The sequence below is a fragment of the Thalassophryne amazonica genome, chromosome 15 (genome assembly GCF_902500255.1).
Source record: "Thalassophryne amazonica chromosome 15, fThaAma1.1, whole genome shotgun sequence".
Lineage (NCBI taxonomy): Eukaryota > Metazoa > Chordata > Actinopteri > Batrachoidiformes > Batrachoididae > Thalassophryne > Thalassophryne amazonica.
The window spans coordinates 2,235,264-2,254,917 of NC_047117.1; the positions used below are offsets into that span (position 1 = coordinate 2,235,264).

Here is a 19,654-nt window from a genome sequence, read left to right on the forward strand (position 1 = left end):
AGTGTCTCCGTGAGGACACGAGGTGACTGTGACAACATAAGGTGTCTCTGTAAGGACACGAGGTGACTCTGTGACAACATAAGGTGTCTCTGTGAGGACACGAGGTGACTCTGTGACAACATAAAGTGTCTCCGTGAGGACACGAGGTGACTCTGTGACAACATAAGGTGTCTCCGTGAGGACACGAGGTGACTGTGACAACATAAGGTGTCTCCGTGAGGACACTAGGTGACTCTGTGACAACATAAAGTGTCTCTGTGAGGACACGAGGTGACACTGTGACAACATAAGGTGTCTCTGTGAGGACACTAGGTGACTGACAACATAAGGTGTCTCTGTGAGGACACGAGGTGACTGTGACAACATAAAGTGTCTCTGTGAGGACACTAGGTGAGTGTGACAACATAAAGTGTCTCTGTGAGGACACTAGGTGACTCTGTGACAACATAAGGTGTCTCTGTGAGGACACGAGGTGACTCTGACAAGCTTGTCTTCATTTTATTTGGCACCAGTGATGACGGCGTTACAGATTTTAGCATGACCTTTGTGTCGTGATGAAACATTGTTCTGCTGCAGGGTTCGGGGCTGGTTCCAGCAAAAGGACCAAAAACGCTGACTGACTCCTAAAAATCTTCATTGATACAGAAATGTTAACTCTCCCGCTAAGTCTTTGATCTTATTAACTCAGCTTTATTCATGGAGCACTTTTGAACAGCCAAAACTGAAACAAAGTGCTGCACATGAGGTCACAAAAAGAACAATCAAACGGAGCGAGTCTCATATTGTGTTAAAAGCCCGTGAATAAAAGTGGGTTTGAAGATTGGTTTTAAAAACAGACCATGAAGAGGCCTAATGTACAGGTCGATCAATCCAAACTTTAGGAGCTGCCACAGGAAATGATCGATCCCCTCTGAGCGTCCGCTTGGACCTCGGGACCTCAACGAGCAGCTCATCTTATATCGTGGTTTTGACAGAATTCTTTGTCCGTTGACGTTAGAGTTATTTCACACAAATCAAACTGTCTTTGGGATGAATTGACTTCAAACCGTCTCCATGGAAACATGATGTGTTAACCTGCTAAATCTGCGTTTTGTGGTTTCTTCTGTTACACAGATGTGAAATATTCATGTTAATAAAAATCTGATAAATAATTAACACGCTCACAGACGTCAGATTTTAATGCAGAAAACATCTGTGTGTCGTTTTGTGCAACACTGAAGTTGTGAGTTTCCCAGAAACGCTGACGTCGGCGCTGGACGGAAAAATCAGAATCAAATTTAAACCCAAATCAGTGTCCTGAGAACTAAAAGTTCTGTTAGTGACTTAATGAACAGCAGGTGCAGCTTTAAACTTTGAGTTTATTTTAAGACACTATCAGTTGGTACAAAAACACAAACTGCTGAAGTCAAATGTTTGGATGAAGAGAGAACAGGAACAGTGCAACGGGAATATGTGGATTAGTGGAACAGTGATCTCACCGTGTTCTGATCCAGTGGACAGTCTGTGTGCTACAGTTCTGTCATCTGGACAACATGAGAAAATAGTCTTTTCACACAACGTGTTGGAAAAATTGACCAGAAAATGCACCAGAATCTGCATCTGATAGCATCTAAAGTTTCAACCCCCCACCAGGGCCTACAGGCCTTTTTTTCTTTTTTTTTTCTTTTTTTTTGCGGTTCACTTTCGTCGCTGGGCACAAAGTGTCTCCTACACGCAGCATGTTTGACCTTTGATCTCTGTTAGGAGTCCGGTCCTCTTCTTCAGAGTGCAGAAGGTGTGCACATCTGCAGAGCCAGAAGATGATGGGGGCGGAGCTTACCTGGCTGACAGATGTCACACGTCACTGTACATGGTGAGGTTTGACCTTTGACCTCAGACAGTGCCGTCTTTACTACTACTACTCTGATGTAACATCAGTATACAACTGTTGTGTTTGTCCTCAGGGGGCGCCCACGAGCAGCCGTGTTCCCCCCGCCTCTGTAGGCGGAGCTGACCTGTGGAGGAGCCTTTCTCCGCCGGGCCTCACGGAGACCGTGGACCACATGATCAGCGTCATCATGCCACACCTCCATCACAGGTAACCACACCGCCGACACACACGACCTGACCAGCGAGAGTGTGATGGTGAAAGACGACTCAGAAATAAATGGGTGGAGTCAAGACCGCTTTGATCTCATCCTGCAAAGTTTTCCGCGGCGGCGCCGTGTCACGCTAGCTTACGGTGAAATTAAATAAACCTGAGTGTGAGCGGTGAAGAAGCAGGGTCACGTGAGTGACGCCAATGTTTTGTCTGGTGAAGGAGTTCACTGTCGGGTTGCACCGTCCTGCTTCACGGTCCTGCAGGAAGTGGGAAGGTCACAGCGGTCAGCACTGCAGGCCAGAGGCTCCACCTCCATCTGATGAAGGTACGAGGACCGAGCGGTCACGTGTTCAGAGGAACCATGCAGAGCTTTTGGAGCCGTGCTCAGAGTGTCTCTCCTGCAGGTGGACTGCGTCACGCTGTGCGCCGACACGCCTGCAGCCTCAGAGGCCAAGCTGATGGCGGCGTTTCAAAGAGCCGACACCCTGCGGCCCTGCATCCTGCTATTGAGAAACCTGCACCTCCTGTTCCAGCCTCACGGGGGAGCTGAGCAGGACGGCAGGGTGGAGGCTGCACTGCGCCGCCTTCTCAGCGGCGTCTCCACCAGGTGATGGTTCAATGACGTTGCAGCAGTGGGAGGAGCCTGTTCCACTTGCAGACTCTGTGTTTAATTTTGTTTTTTCGCAGTGTGGTGGTGGTGGCGACGGCCTCCAGGGCTCGGGAGCTGTCGTCGGATGTCATGGCAGCATTCCTCCATGTGGTGGCAGTAGAGAGGCCCAATGAGCAGCAGCGCTGCGCCGTGCTCGCCGCTCTGAGCAGAGACCTTCATCTGGGGAGAGACATCAACCTGCAGCACATCGCCAGACTGACCGCAGTATGTCTCAAAAAAAAGACCCAGCCTGTGTCCGTCCCAGAGTCGAGCTTTCTAATTGCCCTCTAGTGCCACCTACAGGACAGATTTGAACCAAGTGTTTCCAAATCCTCGCCCTCAGGACGCTGAGTGCTGCAGGTTGTCCATTTGTGCCAAACAGAATCTGGCTGAAGGTGCCTGAGGCGGCTCCTTCTGTGGTGTTAGAACAGACGAGGACTTTGGGTCCATAAATGTAATAAATTTATTTCATTTATATAGCACCAAATCACAACAAAGCTGCCTGAAGTCACTTCACACAAGTAAGATCTAACCTACCCAACCCCCAGAGCAAGAACACAGACGACATGAAGACTCCTGAAGCAGACGGTTATCCAAAGTTTAAGACATAAAGAATCAAAAGCTTTTGTGTCTCAGCAAATTAAAGTTTTCACTCCTTAATCTCAATGTCACCAGCCTCATCTGTTTCCCATCGGAGGTTCTGGACCCGTCTCAGCTAACAGGATTTAGCTCTGTGCTACAAACACTAACCACAGGGGAGGGGGAGGGGCTTAATGCTAAAACCTGCTGTCTGCTTATTGGACGAAAGAAGTTCAGATGATAAAAATCAGTTTAACCCCTGCAATAGTTACCAAAGAAAACCAAAAACCAACACCTGAAGTTCCTCTCTGTGGGGTCAACAGACAGGTTGTGAACCCGTCGCCTGGCTCTTGTTGGTCCCGTCACATCAGATGCAGGTTTGACCTGAAGGTTTCTCCTCCTCAGGGTTTTGTTCTGGGGGATCTGAGTGCCGTGGTGGTGGAGGCCGGCAGAGCTGCCTGCAGGAGGCTCCTCCAGATCTGGTAAAACAGGACTGAAATCTTTGCTCCAGTACTTGAATTCAGATCGTGATCCTGATTTGAAAACCTAGTTTCTGTGCAGTCAGGGTCGGCAGCAGGAGGACCTGTGTTTAAGTGGAGTGACCATCCTCAACCAGGACTTCATCAATGCCCTGGAGACTCTGCAAAAGTACCAATCCCGGGCCATCGGTGCGCCCAAGGTAATCCAGGGTCTGGCTTTTGGGACTGGGGAGTTTAGGACTTAGATCTTCTTTCTGGGTCATGTTTTTTTTTTTTTTTATGTGAGTTGCTCTAAAACCTTCTCTTGATGACCTACGACTGATTAAACACAGGCTCTAAACACCTACAGATTCCAAAAGTGCACTGGGAGGATGTCGGCGGTCTCCAACGGGTGAAGAAGGAGATCCTGGACACAATTCAGCTTCCCCTGCAGCATCCACAGCTCCTGTCTTTGGGTCTGAACCGGACTGGAGTCCTGCTGTATGGACCGCCCGGCACTGGAAAAACTCTGCTCGCCAAGGCTGTGGCCACAGAGTGTTCAATGACCTTTCTTAGGTAAGGACAGTGTCGGTTTTACATTTCTTACCCTCCATCTCTGGCCTTGGGTCGGACAATCATCAAATCTCTGAAGTCAGAAAACCATCTCCTCCTCTGCTCAGACCACCGGGGTTCAGTGGGTCAGTAGAACCACCACAGAACCACAAGCTCGTTCATTAGACATGAACACCACAGGCTTCTTGTGTTTGGACCATTTTTTCTCATTAGTCAGAACCACTGATACTTAGGCCCCGCCCACACGGGAATAGATTAAGGTATATCTGTGTAAGTTGTTTTGAAATTTTGTCCACACATAAATGGCGTTTTCAGTGACCGAAAATAACAGCATTTGAAAATGGGGGGGGGGCGGTAAATCTGAAAACCCTGGATTTGCGTCTCCATGTGCACAAACAATACAGAATGTTTCTGAAGGGATTACATCACAGCGCCACCTGTGGAACCACAGCAGCTCATAATTAATCACTTGATGTTGTAAATAGTGTAACTACTTTTTTAAACTCTTGGTGGATCATTAAATGCATTTTTGGCAGTAATCTGCACCTCGATGACTGTTAGGATGACAACCTGTAACATCAGCTAACAAGCTGTCATCACGACGGACAAAATGGTATTAAATCAACTGCTTTTTCCACAAGAGCCTGAAGCACCAAACAAAACACCTCGTATGGAAGATGTGGTGCTCCGGTCTTTGTCAAATCCATAGTTTGTTTGTATGGCAGTCCGGTCTATGTACAGTGGGGAAAATAAGTATTTGACCCCCTGTCAGTTTTGCAGGTTTTACGACCTACAAAGAATGTTGAGGTCTGTAATTTTTATTGTAGGTTCACTTCAACTGTGAGAGACATAATCTAAAAAAAATCCAGAAAATCACATTGTATTTTTTTTAAATAATTAATTTGCATTTTATTGCATAAAATAAGTATTTGATCACCTACCAACCAACAAGAATTCTGTCTCTCACAGACCTGTTAATTTTTCTTTAAGAAGCCCTCTTATTCTGCACTCTTTACCTGTATTAATTGCACCTGTTTGAACTTGTTACCTGTATAAAAGACACCTGTTCACACACTCAATCAATCACACTCCAACCTGTCCACCATAGCCAAGACCAAAGAGCTGTCTAAGGACACCAGGGACAAAACTGTAGACCTGCACAAGGCTGGGATGGACTACAGGACAACAGACAAGCAGCTTGGTAGAAGACAACAACTGTTATGATTATTTATTAGAAAGTGGAAGAAACACAAGATGACTGTCAGTCTCCCTCGGTCTGGGATTCCATGCAAGATCTCACTTTGTGGGGTAAGGATGATTCTGAGAAAGCTCAGAACTACACAGGAGGACCTGGTCAATGACCTGAAGAGAGCTGGGACCACAGTCAGAAAGATTACATTAGTAACACATGATGCTGTCATGGTTTAAAATCCTGCAGGGCAGCAAGGTCCCCCTGCTCAAGCCAGCACATGTCCAGGCCCGTTTGAAGTTCACCAGTGACCATCTGGATGATCCAGAGGAGGCGTGGGAGAAGGTCATGTGGTCAGATGAGACCAGAATAGAGCTTTTTGGAATCAACTCCACTTACCATGTTTAGAGGATGAGAACAACCCCAAGAAAACCATCCCAACCGTGAAGCATGGGGGTGGAAACATCATACTCTGGGGGTGCTCTTCTGCAAAGGGGACAGGACGACTGCACCGTATTGAAGGGAGGATGGAGTAAAAGCATTGAAGATGGGTTGTGGCTGGGTCTTCAGCATGACAATGACCCCAAACACACAGCCAGGGCAACTAAGGAGGGGCTCCGTAAGAAGCATTTCAAGGTCCTGGAGTGGCCTGGCCAGTCTCCAGACCTGAACTCAATAGAAAATCTTTGGAGGAAGCTGAAACTCCAAACCTGAAAGATCTAGAGAAGATCTGTATGGAGGAGTGGACCAAAATCCCTGCTGCAGTGTGTGAAAACCTGATGAAAAACTACAGGAAACGTCTGAACTCTGTAATGCCAGACAAATGTTTCTGTACCAGTTGTTAAGCTCTGTTTTTCTAGGGGGTCAAATACTTTTTTATGCAATAAAATGCAAATTAATTATTTAAAAATCATACAATGTGATTTTCTGGATTTATTTTTTTTTAGATTCTCTCACAGTTGAAGTGAACCTACGATAAAAATTACAGACCTCTACATTCTTTGTAGGTGGGAAAACCTGAAAAACTGACAGGGGGTCAAATACTTATTTTCCCCACTGTAAAATCCATAGTTTTTTTTTTTTCATGTGGTGCTCTGGTCTGTGTAAAATCCATTTTTTTTCCCTTGTGGTGCTCCAGTCTTTGTAAAATCCATAGTTTTTTTCATGTGGTTCTTTGATCTTTGTCAAATCCATTGTTTGTTCATATGGCGCTCCTGTTTATGTAAAATTCATTGTTTTTTTTTTTTTCTTTGATCTTTGTAAAATCTATTGTTTCTCCGTGTGGTGCTCCAGTGTTTGTAAAATCTATTGTTTTTTTTCCATGTGGTGCTGCTGTCTCTGTAAAATCCATAGATTTCCCCCCCCCCACCCCCTCCCCCCCAAATTGGCGCTCCTGTCTGTTGTTTCTTCGTGTGGTGCGTCTGTCTTTGTAAAATCTGTTGTTTCTCCGTGTGGTGCGTCTGTCTTTGTAAAATCTATTGTTTCTCCGTGTGGTGCGTCTGTCTTTGTAAAATCTGTTGTTTCTCCGTGTGGTGCGTCTGTCTTTGTAAAATCTATTGTTTCTCCGTGTGGTGCGTCTGTCTTTGTAAAATCTATTGTTTCTCCGTGTGGTGCGTCTGTCTTTGTAAAATCTGTTGTTTCTCCGTGTGGTGCGTCTGTCTTTGTAAAATCTGTTGTTTCTCCGTGTGGTGCGTCTGTCTTTGTAAAATCTGTTGTTTCTCCGTGTGGTGCGTCTGTCTTTGTAAAATCTGTTGTTTCTCCGTGTGGTGCGTCTGTCTTTGTAAAATCTGTTGTTTCTCCGTGTGGTGCGTCTGTCTGAATCCGTGTGGTGGCGTCTGTCTTTGTAAAATCTGTTGTTTCTCCGTGTGGTGCGTCTGTCTTTGTAAAATCTGTGTTTCTCCGTGTGGTGCGTCTGTCTTTGTTAAAAATCTGTTGTTTCTCCGTGTGGTGCGTCTGTCTTTGTAAAATCTGTTGTTTCTCCGTGTGGTGCGTCTGTCTTTGTAAAATCTGTTGTTTCTCCGTGTGGTGCGTCTGTCATTTGTAAAATCGTTGTTTCTCCGTGTGGTGCGTCTGTCTTTGTAAAATATGTTGTTTCTCCGTGTGGTGCGTCTGTCTTTGTAAAATATGTTGTTTCTCCGTGTGGTGCGTCTGTCTTTGTAAAATATGTTGTTTCTCCGTGTGGTGCGTCTGTCTTTGTAAAATCTGTTGTTTCTCCGTGTGGTGCGTCTGTCTTTGTAAAATCTGTTGTTTCTCCGTGTGGTGCGTCTGTCTTTGTAAAATCTGTTGTTTCTCCGTGTGGTGCGTCTGTCTTTGTAAAATCTGTTGTTTCTCCGTGTGGTGCGTCTGTCTTTGTAAAATCTGTTGTTTCTCCGTGTGGTGCGTCTGTCTTTGTAAAATCTGTTGTTTCTCCGTGTGGTGCGTCTGTCTTTGTAAAATATGTTGTTTCTCCGTGTGGTGCGTCTGTCTTTGTAAAATCTGTTGTTTCTCCGTGTGGTGCGTCTGTCTTTGTAAAATCTGTTGTTTCTCCGTGTGGTGCGTCTGTCTTTGTAAAATCTGTTGTTTCTCCGTGTGGTGCGTCTGTCTTTGTAAAATATGTTGTTTCTCCGTGTGGTGCGTCTGTCTTTGTAAAATATGTTGTTTTTGTTTTGTTTTGTTTTTTTCAGTCTTGCGCTCCGGTCTTTGTCAAATCCATAGTTTTTTCATGTGGCATTCTTTTTTGATCAAATACAGAAAAACAAACATTGATTTTCATTGGTTTCTAGCAAAAGGCTAATCAGAACATGATTGAGGTCCACATGAGACAAATCCAAACTGAAGCATGGAGAATGAATCCTTTAATATTTAGCTTGTTTTTAGCTGGTAACTTCTCGCTCTGTTTCTGTCTGTTTTGTTTTCCAGCTGTAGAAAGTCCAGTGAATGACAGAAAAAGGCACACATGCACTCACATAACATACAGCGCCACCTACAGTCCCGGCAGGTGTAGTTTTAGTGTGAACACATAAATCTTTAAATGTTGCCTTGTTTACAGAACACTATATGAAAACAAAGATCGTTTTGAATCGGAGTGGACAAAACGTTACTTCAGGTCACTGTGACCTTCATTCAGCTCAGTCACCAGAACATTAATTTGGGTTGGACGGCCATGGGCTGTCTTCGCATGGGACAGCCTGAGACGGCTGTGGACCGTCTTTGCACGGTGTCGGAGACCGAACGGTCCCCTCTAAAAATCGGTCCCCCCTGCCTTCACTGCGCATGCGTCATCAGCTGCGGTTCATTGATTCGTTTCTGCTTCAAACTGCCTCCAGTCATCATCTGTTTCAGCCACAGATATCTGAAGCTTTTCTACAACAATCATTTCCACATGAATTCAGCTGTGGTCACAAATGACACATGCGCAGTGGAGGCGGGACGGACCGTTTGGTCTGCGACACCGGGACAGCCTGGGACTGCCGTGGGCTGTCTGAGGCTGCAGTGTTGCAGTCTTCAGGATGGGTTGCTTGTATCTTCTAGTAGGAGGCAGTATAGAACAGATATTTAGGATTCTGAAGTGTTTTTTTTATCTGAATATAGCTGGAATTTTATTGTCTTATGTTTTTCTTAGTTTTGGGGTTTCCTGCTGTCTATAAGTTTGTCCAGCGTTTGAAATTCTTTCTTTGTCTTTCTGCAGCGTCAAAGGTCCAGAACTCATCAACATGTACGTGGGTCAGAGTGAAGAGAACGTTCGAGAAGGTCAGTATTGCAGCGTACATAACATTTTTTAGGAGGATTAGTCCAAATGTGAAAACCTGATTTGGTTGAGTCTGACCTGGAATAGAAGCCGTCACATTTTGAGTTTGTTTGACTTAAAAAAGGCTGCAGCTATGAAAAAGTTGACTTTTATGGTTTGGCCTTCGTGAAGGTGTTTTCTCTGTGTGCCGTCTTATTTTACACATTGAACTCTGTGGTTTTTGTTCAACATCAATTATTTTAAAACCCGCAGAAAGTGGCTTGAGCTGCTGGGGTGAAAGGTCGGAAATCCATGTCCACATTTGTCCGAAGCTCGCTGCTTTGAACTCATATTAATCTTGTCTTTAATAAAATGTTGAAGTTGCTCAGGTCTTCTTCTGGCCGCTAGGGTCACTGCAGCAGGTCCTTCATCATGTATTTACCAACCAAAAGAAAAAAGTCCAGTAAACCCGGTCCCAGGTCTCTGTGGAGGATCTTTGGGTCCTGCTGGAATGACTTTGTGTCCAGTGAACAGTTACTTAGTGAGACTCTGATGAGGAGGATCACTGACACTGTGAGGGAACATCAGACACCACATTTAGTCCATGTGGGGAGTCTCTCTGGACACAGGTGTCTGTGTGGAGGACCTCAGAGACTGGAGAAGGCCAAGGACACGCCCACATGTCACCTGATCGGTGGTTACTTTGGAGAGGTGGTGGTTGTCAGATATATCTGTGTGTTAATTCCTTATTTTGTTACTTTATTTTTGGTATCAAGTATTTGCTTTGCTTGAGTGGTTATAATTTGCAGATTATTTGTTTCCCATCTGGTTATTTGTCTTAAGCCTCAGTCCCACCGAATAATAATCCATGAATAATGAGCCACACATGGGTGTGTCAGCGATTATTTGAATAATGGATCCATGTTTTAAGCCATCACATATCTGCGACTAAGGCGCCTCTCTGTACCTCGCGTGTGCTTCTAGTGAGCCCCGTCCAGCCTCCAATGACTCATGTCGCCGCATATGATCCATGTAGCGCCATGATAACGTGACGTTGATGTTGGGAAAGTGTCGTAACACGGACCCACAACAGGGGGCGCAAATGAACGGACAATGGATAAGAGAAGGAGTAACAATTTAATGTTGCGAAAGAACACAACGGAATATAAACAAGAGTAATGCCAATCATACACAGGAGGACTGCGGGCAGGCTTGAAGATAGGAGACCTCGGATGAACGAAGAGCCGGGGCCCACACCGCTTCTACCACCAACGGCCTGAAGAACACCGAAGCTGCCAAGCCCTAAGTCCCCAGGTGGTCTCTGTCCTCCGTTGTCGGCCCTGGTACTGCTGGCAGACAGAAACAGAAGGTGGTGAGTGTGAGTCCTCACACCCAGCAACCTTTATTAGTGATTCCTCCGGGAGGGATAACCTCCACCTCCAGGAAACGTCTTTACTTGTGCAGCTCCCGTTTGTCCCTCTCCTGGGTCTTCACGGGCATGCAACTGCACACAGAACAATAGTAGATTAACAGTGATCACAGCAGAGAAGGTTACCTCTAATCGTAGAAGATTTCTCGGCGAGGAGGTGGAGTTGCCGTCCGGCCTTTATGGTGATGGTGATGAGATGAATGAGTGACAGCTGGTGTTGAGGATGAGTGACGGCTGTCACTCCCAGTGGCTCTGGCGCCCTCTTGTGCTTGAAGCCCGCACTCCAAGCAGGGCGCCATCTGGTGGTGGTGGGCCAGCAGTACCTCCTCTTCAGCGGCCCACACAACAGGACCCCCCCCTCAACGGGCGCCTCCTGGGTGTCGGTGGTGGAAATCGACCAGAAGGGCCGGGTCCAGGATGAAGCTCCTCTTCACCCGGGAGCGTTCTTCGGGTCCGTAACCCTCCCAGTCCACCAAGTACTGAAAACCCTGACCCTTCCGACGGACGTCCAGGAGCCGACGAACAGTCCATGCCGGCTCCCCGTCGATGATCCGGGCAGGAGGTGGGTCGGGTCCAGGGGTGCAGAGTGGTGAGGTGTGGTATGGCTTGAGTTTAGAAACATGAAAAACCGGATGGATCCGCAGTGAAGCCGGGAGTGTCAGCTTCACTGCGGCCGGACTGAGGATCTTGGCGATGGGGAACGGCCCGATGAAACGGTCCTTTAGTTTGTGGGATGTCACCTGGAGCGGGATGTCCTTGGTGGATAACCACACCTCCTGCCCCGGTTGGTATGCAGGGGCCGGGGAACGCCGGCGATCTGCATGGGCCTTGGCCCTCGTCCGGGCCCGCAACAGGGCAGAGCGGGCGGTCCGCCACACCCGGCGGCACCTCCGCAGGTGGGCCTGGACCGAGGGTACCCCGACCTCTCCCTCCACAAGTGGGAATAACGGGGGCTGGTAGCCCAGACACACTTCAAAGGGGGAGAGGCCGGTGGCAGAAGATACTTGGCTGTTGTGAGCGTACTCGATCCAGGCCAGATGGGTACTCCAGGCTGCCGGGTGCGCGGAGGTGACACAACGAAGAGCCTGTTCAAGGTCCTGGTTCGCCCGCTCTGCCTGGCCGTTCGTCTGTGGGTGATACCCGGACGAGAGACGTACGGTGGCCCCCAGCTCCTTACAAAAACTCCTCCAGACTTGTGAGGAAAACTGGGGACCACGATCCGAGACGATGTCCGACGGTATCCCATGCAGACGCACGACGTGGTGGACCAGGAGGTCTGCCGTCTCCTGGGCCGTCGGGAGCTTCGGGAGGGCCACGAAGTGGGCCGCCTTGGAGAACCGGTCCACTATCGTCAGTATGGCGGTGTTGCCCTGGGACGGCGGGAGGCCCGTGACGAAGTCCAGGCCGATGTGGGACCAGGGGCGATGAGGCACAGGCAGGGGTTGGAGTAGACCCCTGGTCTTGTGATGGTCCGCCTTGCCCCTGGCACAGGTGGTGCAGGCCTGGACGTAGTCCCGGACGTCGGCTTCCAGTGACGCCCACCAGAAGCGCTGCTGGACTACTGCCACGGTCCTACGCACTCCGGGATGACAGGAGAGCTTGGATCCGTGGCAGAAGTCCAAGACGGCAGCCCTAGCCTCTGGTGGGACGTAGAGTCTGTTCTTCGGACCGTCTCCCGGGTCCGGGTTCTTTGCCTGGGCCTCCCGGACGATCTCCTCCACGTCCCAGGTGAGGGTGGCCACGACAGTGGACTCGGGAAGGATGGTGTCGATGGGGTCCGACAACTCGGCCTTGGCCTCCTCTTCGTGCACCCGGGACAATGCATCGGATCGTTGATTCCTGGTCCCGGGGCGGTAGGTGATCCGGAAGTCAAAGCGCGCGAAGAACAGGGACCAGCGGGCTTGCCTGGGGTTCAGCCGCTTGGCGGTCCGGATGTACTCCAGGTTCCGGTGGTCCGTAAAAACCGTGAAAGGCCCCGTAGCTCCCTCCAACAGGTGTCTCCACTCTTCTAGAGCCTCCTTCACCGCGAGGAGTTCTCGATTGCCCACGTCATAATTCCGTTCAGCGGGGGTCAACCTGCGGGAATAGTAGGCACAAGGATGGAGAACCTTATCGGACTCCCCGCTCTGGGACAGCACGGCTCCTATTCCTGAGTCTGAGGCGTCCACCTCCACTATAAACTGGCGAGTAGGATCAGGCTGCACCAGAACTGGCGCAGACGAAAATCGGCGTTTCAACTCCTTAAACGCGGCTTCGCACCGGTCCGACCAGGTGAAGGGGACTTTGGTGGAGGTCAGGGCGGTCAGGGGGCTAACAACCTGACTGTAACCCTTAATGAACCTCCTGTAGAAGTTTGCAAAGCCGAGGAACTGTTGCAGCTTCCTACGGCTTTTTGGTTGGGGCCAATCCCTCACCGCCGCAACCTTGGCCGGATCCGGGGCGACGGAGTTGGAGGAGATGATAAACCCCAAGAAGGACAAAGAAGTGCGGTGGAACTCGCACTTCTCGCCCTTCACAAACAGCCGGTTTTCTAACAACCGCTGTAGGACCTGACGTACATGCCGGACATGGGTCTCAGGATCCGGGGAAAAGATGAGTATATCATCCAGATATACGAAGACAAACCGATGCAGGAAGTCCCGCAAGACGTCGTTAACCAATGCTTGGAACGTCGCGGGCGCATTGGTGAGACCAAACGGCATGACCAGGTACTCAAAATGACCTAACGGGGTGTTAAATGCCGTCTTCCATTCGTCTCCCTTCCGGATCCAAACTAGGTGGTACGCATTCCTAAGATCGAGTTTGGTGAATATTTTGGCTCCATGCAGGGGTGTGAACACCGAATCCAAGAGGGGCAATGGGTATCGATTGCGAACCGTGATCTCGTTCAATCCCCTGTAATCGATGCATGGACGGAGTCCGCCGTCTTTCTTACCCACAAAAAAGAAACCAGCACCCATCGGGGAGGTGGAGTTCCGGATCAACCCGGCGGCCAAGGAGTCCCGGATGTAGGTCTCCATTGATTCGCGTTCCGGACGTGAGAGGTTGTACAGTCTACTGGACGGGTACTCAACGTCCGGAATCAAATCAATGGCACAATCGTACGGTCGGTGCGGTGGAAGAGTGAGCGCCAGATCTTTGCTGAAGACGTCAGCCAGATCATGGTACTCCCCTGGCACCGCCGTCAGATTGGGAGGGATTTTAACCTCCTCCTTAGCCGTGATCCCGGGAGGAACCGAGGATCCTAAACACTCCCGGTGGCAGGTTTCGCTCCACTGCACCACGGCCCCAGACGGCCAATCGATCCGGGGATTGTGCTTCACCATCCAAGGAAAACCCAAAATCACTCGGGAGGTAGAAGGTGTCACGTAAAACACTATCTCCTCCCGGTGATTCCCAGACACAACCAGGGTCACAGGCTGGGTCCGGTGTGTGATTAGCGGGAGTAGAGTGCCATCTAGTGCCCGTACCTTCAAGGGCGAAGGCAGAGCCACTAGAGGGAGCCCCACTTCCTTTGCCCATCTGCTATCCAACAGATTCCCTTCGGACCCCGTGTCCACCAGTGCTGGGGCGTGAAGGGTTAAATTCCCACTCAGGATTAACACTGGGATTCGTGCTGATTTGCGGGGTTTCCCCGTGCACATGTTATGGCCCACCCTTAGCCCAGTTTCTAAGGACGGGCGTTGGTGTTTGACCGTTTGGGGCAGTCTTTTAACATGTGTTCACATGAGCCACAGTAAAAACATTCCCCGCGGGCCAGTCTCCTTTGTCTGATATCAGATCTCACTTTGGCCCTGCTCGTGTCCATAGCTTCATCAGCAGGGGGAGCTGTTGCCACACGGAGCCCACTGGCAATGGAGCGTGGGGACGACGTCACCCTTTCAGACCCGGAAGAGAGAGGGACGGCTTGTGCCCGGCCACGCCCCCCGGCCTGCTCCCGACGGTGTTCATTCAAGCGGTTGTCTAAGCGTATAACCAGAGTGACAAGCCCGTCGAAAGTCTGCGGTTCGTCCTTAGCCAGTAAATGCTCCTTCAGTACTGGAGACAGTCCGCTTATGAAGGCAGCGCGGAGCGCAACGTCATTCCAACCCGACCTCGCAGCCGCGATGCGGAAGTCGACAGCGTAATCAGCTGCGCTCCGACGCCCCTGTCTCAGTGACAGCAGCACGGTCGAGGCGGTCTCGCCTCTGTTGGGATGATCAAACACCTGTTTGAATTCCCGTATAAACCCAGCGTATGACGTCAGAAGCCATGACTGCTGTTCCCAGAGCGCTGTAGCCCAAGCGCGTGCCTCACCTCGAAGCAGATTAATTACATAAGCCACCCGGGTGGCGTCTGCTGCGTACATGACTGGACACTGTGCAAAAACGAGCGAACACTGCATTAGGAAGTCTGCGCACGTTTCCACACAGCCTCCGTACGGTTCGGGAGGACTTATGTAAGCTTCAGGGGACGGTGGGGGGGGTAGTTGAACGGCCAATGGAACATCTACATTAGGCCCCGGGCCAGCAGGAGGAGACACTGCAGCGACGCTCGACTCGCGTGCTTCCACTCTGGCGGTGAGAGCCTCCATCCTCTGATTGAGGACTGCATTTTGCTCGGTTACTAGCTGTAACTGAGCAGTGAAAGCGGTAAGGATTTGCTGCAGATCACTTACCACGCCTCCTGCTGACGCCTGCGCTCCTTGTTCTCCCATTGGCTGTTCAAGCTGTGGTTGACGCCCCTCGGGATCCATGACGAATGGCCGAGAAATCCTGTTGGGAAAGTGTCGTAACACGGACCCACAACAGGGGGCGCAAATGAACGGACAATGGATAAGAGAAGGAGTAACAATTTAATGTTGCGAAAGAACACAACGGAATATAAACAAGAGTAATGCCAATCATACACAGGAGGACTGCGGGCAGGCTTGAAGATAGGAGACCTCGGATGAACGAAGAGCCGGGGCCCACACCGCTTCTACCACCAACGGCCTGAAGAACACCGAAGCCGCCAAGCCCTGAGTCCCCAGGTGGTCTCTGTCCTCTGTTGTCGGCCCTGGTACTGCTGGCAGACAGAAACAGAAGGTGGTGAGTGTGAGTCCTCACACCCAGCAACCTTTATTAGTGATTCCTCCGAGAGGGATAACCTCCACCTCCAGGAAACGTCTTTACTTGTGCAGCTCCCGTTTGTCCCTCTCCTGGGTCTTCACGGGCATGCAACTGCACACAGAACAATAGTAGATTAACAGTGATCACAGCAGAGAAGGTTACCTCTAATCGTAGAAGATTTCTCGGCGAGGAGGTGGAGTTGCCGTCCGGCCTTTATGGTGATGGTGATGAGATGAATGAGTGACAGCTGGTGTTGAGGATGAGTGACGGCTGTCACTCCCAGTGGCTCTGGCGCCCTCTTGTGCTTGAAGCCCGCACTCCAAGCAGGGCGCCATCTGGTGGTGGTAGGCCAGCAGTACCTCCTCTTCAGCGGCCCACACAACAGTTGATGCATGTTTAGGCTTGAGTTTTGTCCAAACCTCCAGCCCTCACACACTTGGTCCCTTTAAAGTTTTGGTTTTCAATTCACAGCATCCATTCAAGATGTCACATTTTTTAAACACAGTCCAAAAATAGACGCTCCTGCACAGTCCGCCGTTCAGCTGTGTTCTAGAGCCATTAAATGCAGCAGACCAGGTCTCCCTGGTCTGCAGCAGACCAGGGAGAACCAAACCACGGGTTCCTGGACAGGCATACATCCTCTCACTGGCTTTATTTCTTTTGACACTGTGATCCCACTTTAACTTTGTGTTCATCCATTTATGTCTTTTGCGTGCGCTGCTGTTCTGCCTAAATGCTCGTTTTGAGTGCGAGTCATTGTATCAGTGCGCACACACAGCGGAGCTCCTGATCCATTAACAAGATATTAAATCTATCATAGACATACTTTTACAGTTGATTATATAGAATGAATGAACATCCAACTGTTTTACCAAGCTATTAAAATAAAAACATTCCGAATAGTTACCTTTTAAGCTGTTTCAAATCCGTTTTCCACATCAGTGCATGAGAGAGAGGAAAAAAGTGTCCAGATGAAACAGTCCTCTGTGATTCCAGAAGCGATTAGAGGTGTTTTCAACATCCAAGCTTTGATAGAAAACAATTAATCCGCTACAAAATAATTATTTTATATACAGCGTCCAGCACACAAAGCAGGTGGAATTGTGTGTGCAAGAGGGCGGAGCCTCTCCAAAAATAGCCTGTCCTCTCCTCGTAGCTGGTAGGTGCTCAGATAACGAGCTTTTAACAGCCTCGTCCTCACCACAAACACGCCTCTATAATCCTCATTTGTCCTCATAGTAACTCGTACACAAACTCCCCCACGCTGTTGAACTTCTTGAAATTAGTGCCACGCTCAGAGATGAGCCTCATTAGCAGAATATGCTGCCTCTAAGAGCCTCTATTCTCCCACGATAGCTGAATAAATCCTCTCGTAGCAAAAAAAAAAAAAAGACATGCTGCGTGGCTCATTATTCACTGTTCAGTATTTGGTGGGACCAGGGCTTAAGAGTGCATGCAAAGTGACTGGTTAAGGTTGCACATGCAGAGCGATAAGCCAGGCTTCAACCGTGAGCTGATCATACGTGAGCTGCGTGGCTTGGAGGAGGGGCCTTCCTCTCTGTCTACGGGAGCCAATAAGATAAGGAGTTGCGAGAATAAGGCCCGCCCATTGTAACGTCTACGAATGCTGTTTATAAAAAGTTCTGTCTTTCTTTGCTCGTGGTTCTTGGCTGAATGTAACTCTTGCGTGATCTGTAAATCTCACCGTAACTTTGAGTAAATCTAACCTGAGGAACGGTTTGTTTCTGGACTCTACTTGGGACGGTATGAATAAAAGAATCAGGAGAAGTCAACAGGATGAACTGGTTTTTTTCCAAAACCCAGAGTGGTCTGGTGGCGTGGTGCCGAACCGCTCCCAGAACTCAGGCTTTCACAGATCAGCTGTTTTTGCAGATCCATCCCAAAATGTGATGGCAGCTGCTGCCGGTCAGACTCAGCAAGTTCAGTTTGGTGAAAAACAATCAGGACATCTTTGTTGGAGGTGAAAGAAAGTTATTTAACGTCTCGGTTAGGAACACAACATCAAAATATTCATGATTGTAAGTCTGTCCGAGCACATGCGGTAATTATTAGTGGTCTCTGATGTGTTTTATTGCTAATTATTCATCTCGCTCAGCGAAATAGCAGGTGCATTTCCAGAAAACTTCTTACTCACATTTCTCAGCGTGTGACGTACAGGTTGGTTGTTTGGATCAGAAATTTCAGTTAAATATATCATATAACAGACAAACACAATGATATTTGAGAAGTGAAATGAAGTTTATAGGGTTTACAGAACGTGTGCAAGAATTCTTTAAACAAAATTAGGCAGGTGCATAAATTTAGGCACTCTAACAGAAAAAAAAAAATCATCTTTTTGCAGAAGTAACAGCCTCTAAATGCTTCCTATAGCTTCCAATGAGAGTCTAGATTCTGGTTGAAGGTATTTTGGACCATTCTTCTTTACAAAACATCTCAGGTTTATTGGTTTCCGAGCATGGACAGCCCGCTTAAAATCACACCACAGATTTTCAATAATATTCAGGTCTGAGGACTGAGATGGCCATTCCAGAACGTTGTACTTGTTCCTCTACATGAATATCTTAGTAGATTTTGAGCAGTGTTTAGGGTCCTTGTCTTGTTGGAAGATCCAGCCCCGGAACAACTTCAACTTTGTCACTGATTCATGAACATTGTTCTCAAGAATCTGCTGATATTGACTGGAATCCATGTGACCCTCAACTTTAACAAGATTCCCAGTACCTGCACTGGCCACACAGCCCCAGGGAATGATGGAACCACCTCCAAATTCTACTGTAGGTAGCAAGTGTTTTTCTTGGAATGCTGTGTTCTTTTTCAGCCATGCATACCGCCCCTTGTTATGTCCAAATAACTAAATTTTAGTTTCATCAGTCCACAGCACCTTATTCCAAAATGAAGCTGGCTTGTCCAAATGTGCTTTACCATAACTCAAGCGACTCTGTTGGTGTACGCAGAAAAGGCTTCCTCTGCATTACAGCATCACACAGCACCTCTTTGTGCAAAGTGTGCTGTATACAACCCCTGGCAAAAATTATGGAATCACCGGCCTCGGAGGATGTTCATTCAGTTGTTTAATTTTGTAGAAAAAAAGCAGATCACAGACATGACACAAAACTAAAGTCATTTCAAATGACAACTTTCTGGCTATAAGAAACACTATAAGAAATCAGGAAAAAAAATTGTGGCAGTCAGTAACGGTTACGTTATTAGACCAAGCAGAGGGAAAAAAATATGGAATCACTCAATTCTGAGGAAAAAATTATGGAATCATGAAAACCAAAAGAACGCTCCAACACATCACTAGTATTTTGTTGCACCACCTCTGGCTTTTATAACAGCTTGCAGTCTCTGAGGCATGGACTTAATGAGTGACAAACAGTACTCTTCATCAATCTGGCTCCAACTTTCTCTGATTGCTGTTGCCAGATCAGCTTTGCAGGTTGGAGCCTTGTCATGGACCATTTTCTTCAACTTCCACCAAAGATTTTCAATTGGATTAAGATCCGGACTATTTGCAGGCCATGACATTGACCCTATGTGTCTTTTTGCAAGGAATGTTTTCACAGTTTTTGCTCTATGGCAAGATGCATTATCATCTTGAAAAATGATTTCATCATCCCCAAACATCCTTTCAATTGATGGGATAAGAAAAGTGTCCAAAATATCAATGTAAACTTGTGCATTTATTGATGATGTAATGACAGCCATCTCCCCAGTGCCTTTACCTGACATGCAGCCCCCTGTCATCAATGACTGTGGAAATTTACATGTTCTCTTCAGGCAGTCATCTTTATAAATCTCATTGGAAAGGCACCAAACAAAAGTTCCAGCATCATCACCTTGCCCAATGCAGATTCGAGATTCATCACTGAATATGACT

The 19,654-nt window shown here is 48.3% G+C and overlaps 1 protein-coding gene across 2 annotated transcripts in view; it reads left to right on the forward strand.

Annotated features, from left to right (window-relative positions):
* Positions 1 to 19,654, forward strand: part of pex6 (peroxisomal biogenesis factor 6) — a 51,050-nt gene that overhangs the window by 21,854 nt on the left and 9,542 nt on the right. For both annotated transcript variants that reach the window (XM_034189258.1, XM_034189259.1), the window contains exons 5-13: positions 1,744 to 1,852; positions 1,944 to 2,077; positions 2,300 to 2,405; positions 2,485 to 2,687; positions 2,768 to 2,954; positions 3,714 to 3,790; positions 3,870 to 3,987; positions 4,137 to 4,342; positions 9,196 to 9,257. In XM_034189258.1, coding sequence (XP_034045149.1) covers positions 1,744 to 1,852; positions 1,944 to 2,077; positions 2,300 to 2,405; positions 2,485 to 2,687; positions 2,768 to 2,954; positions 3,714 to 3,790; positions 3,870 to 3,987; positions 4,137 to 4,342; positions 9,196 to 9,257 — 1,202 coding nt within the window. The remainder of the gene's footprint in view (positions 1 to 1,743; positions 1,853 to 1,943; positions 2,078 to 2,299; positions 2,406 to 2,484; positions 2,688 to 2,767; positions 2,955 to 3,713; positions 3,791 to 3,869; positions 3,988 to 4,136; positions 4,343 to 9,195; positions 9,258 to 19,654) is intronic.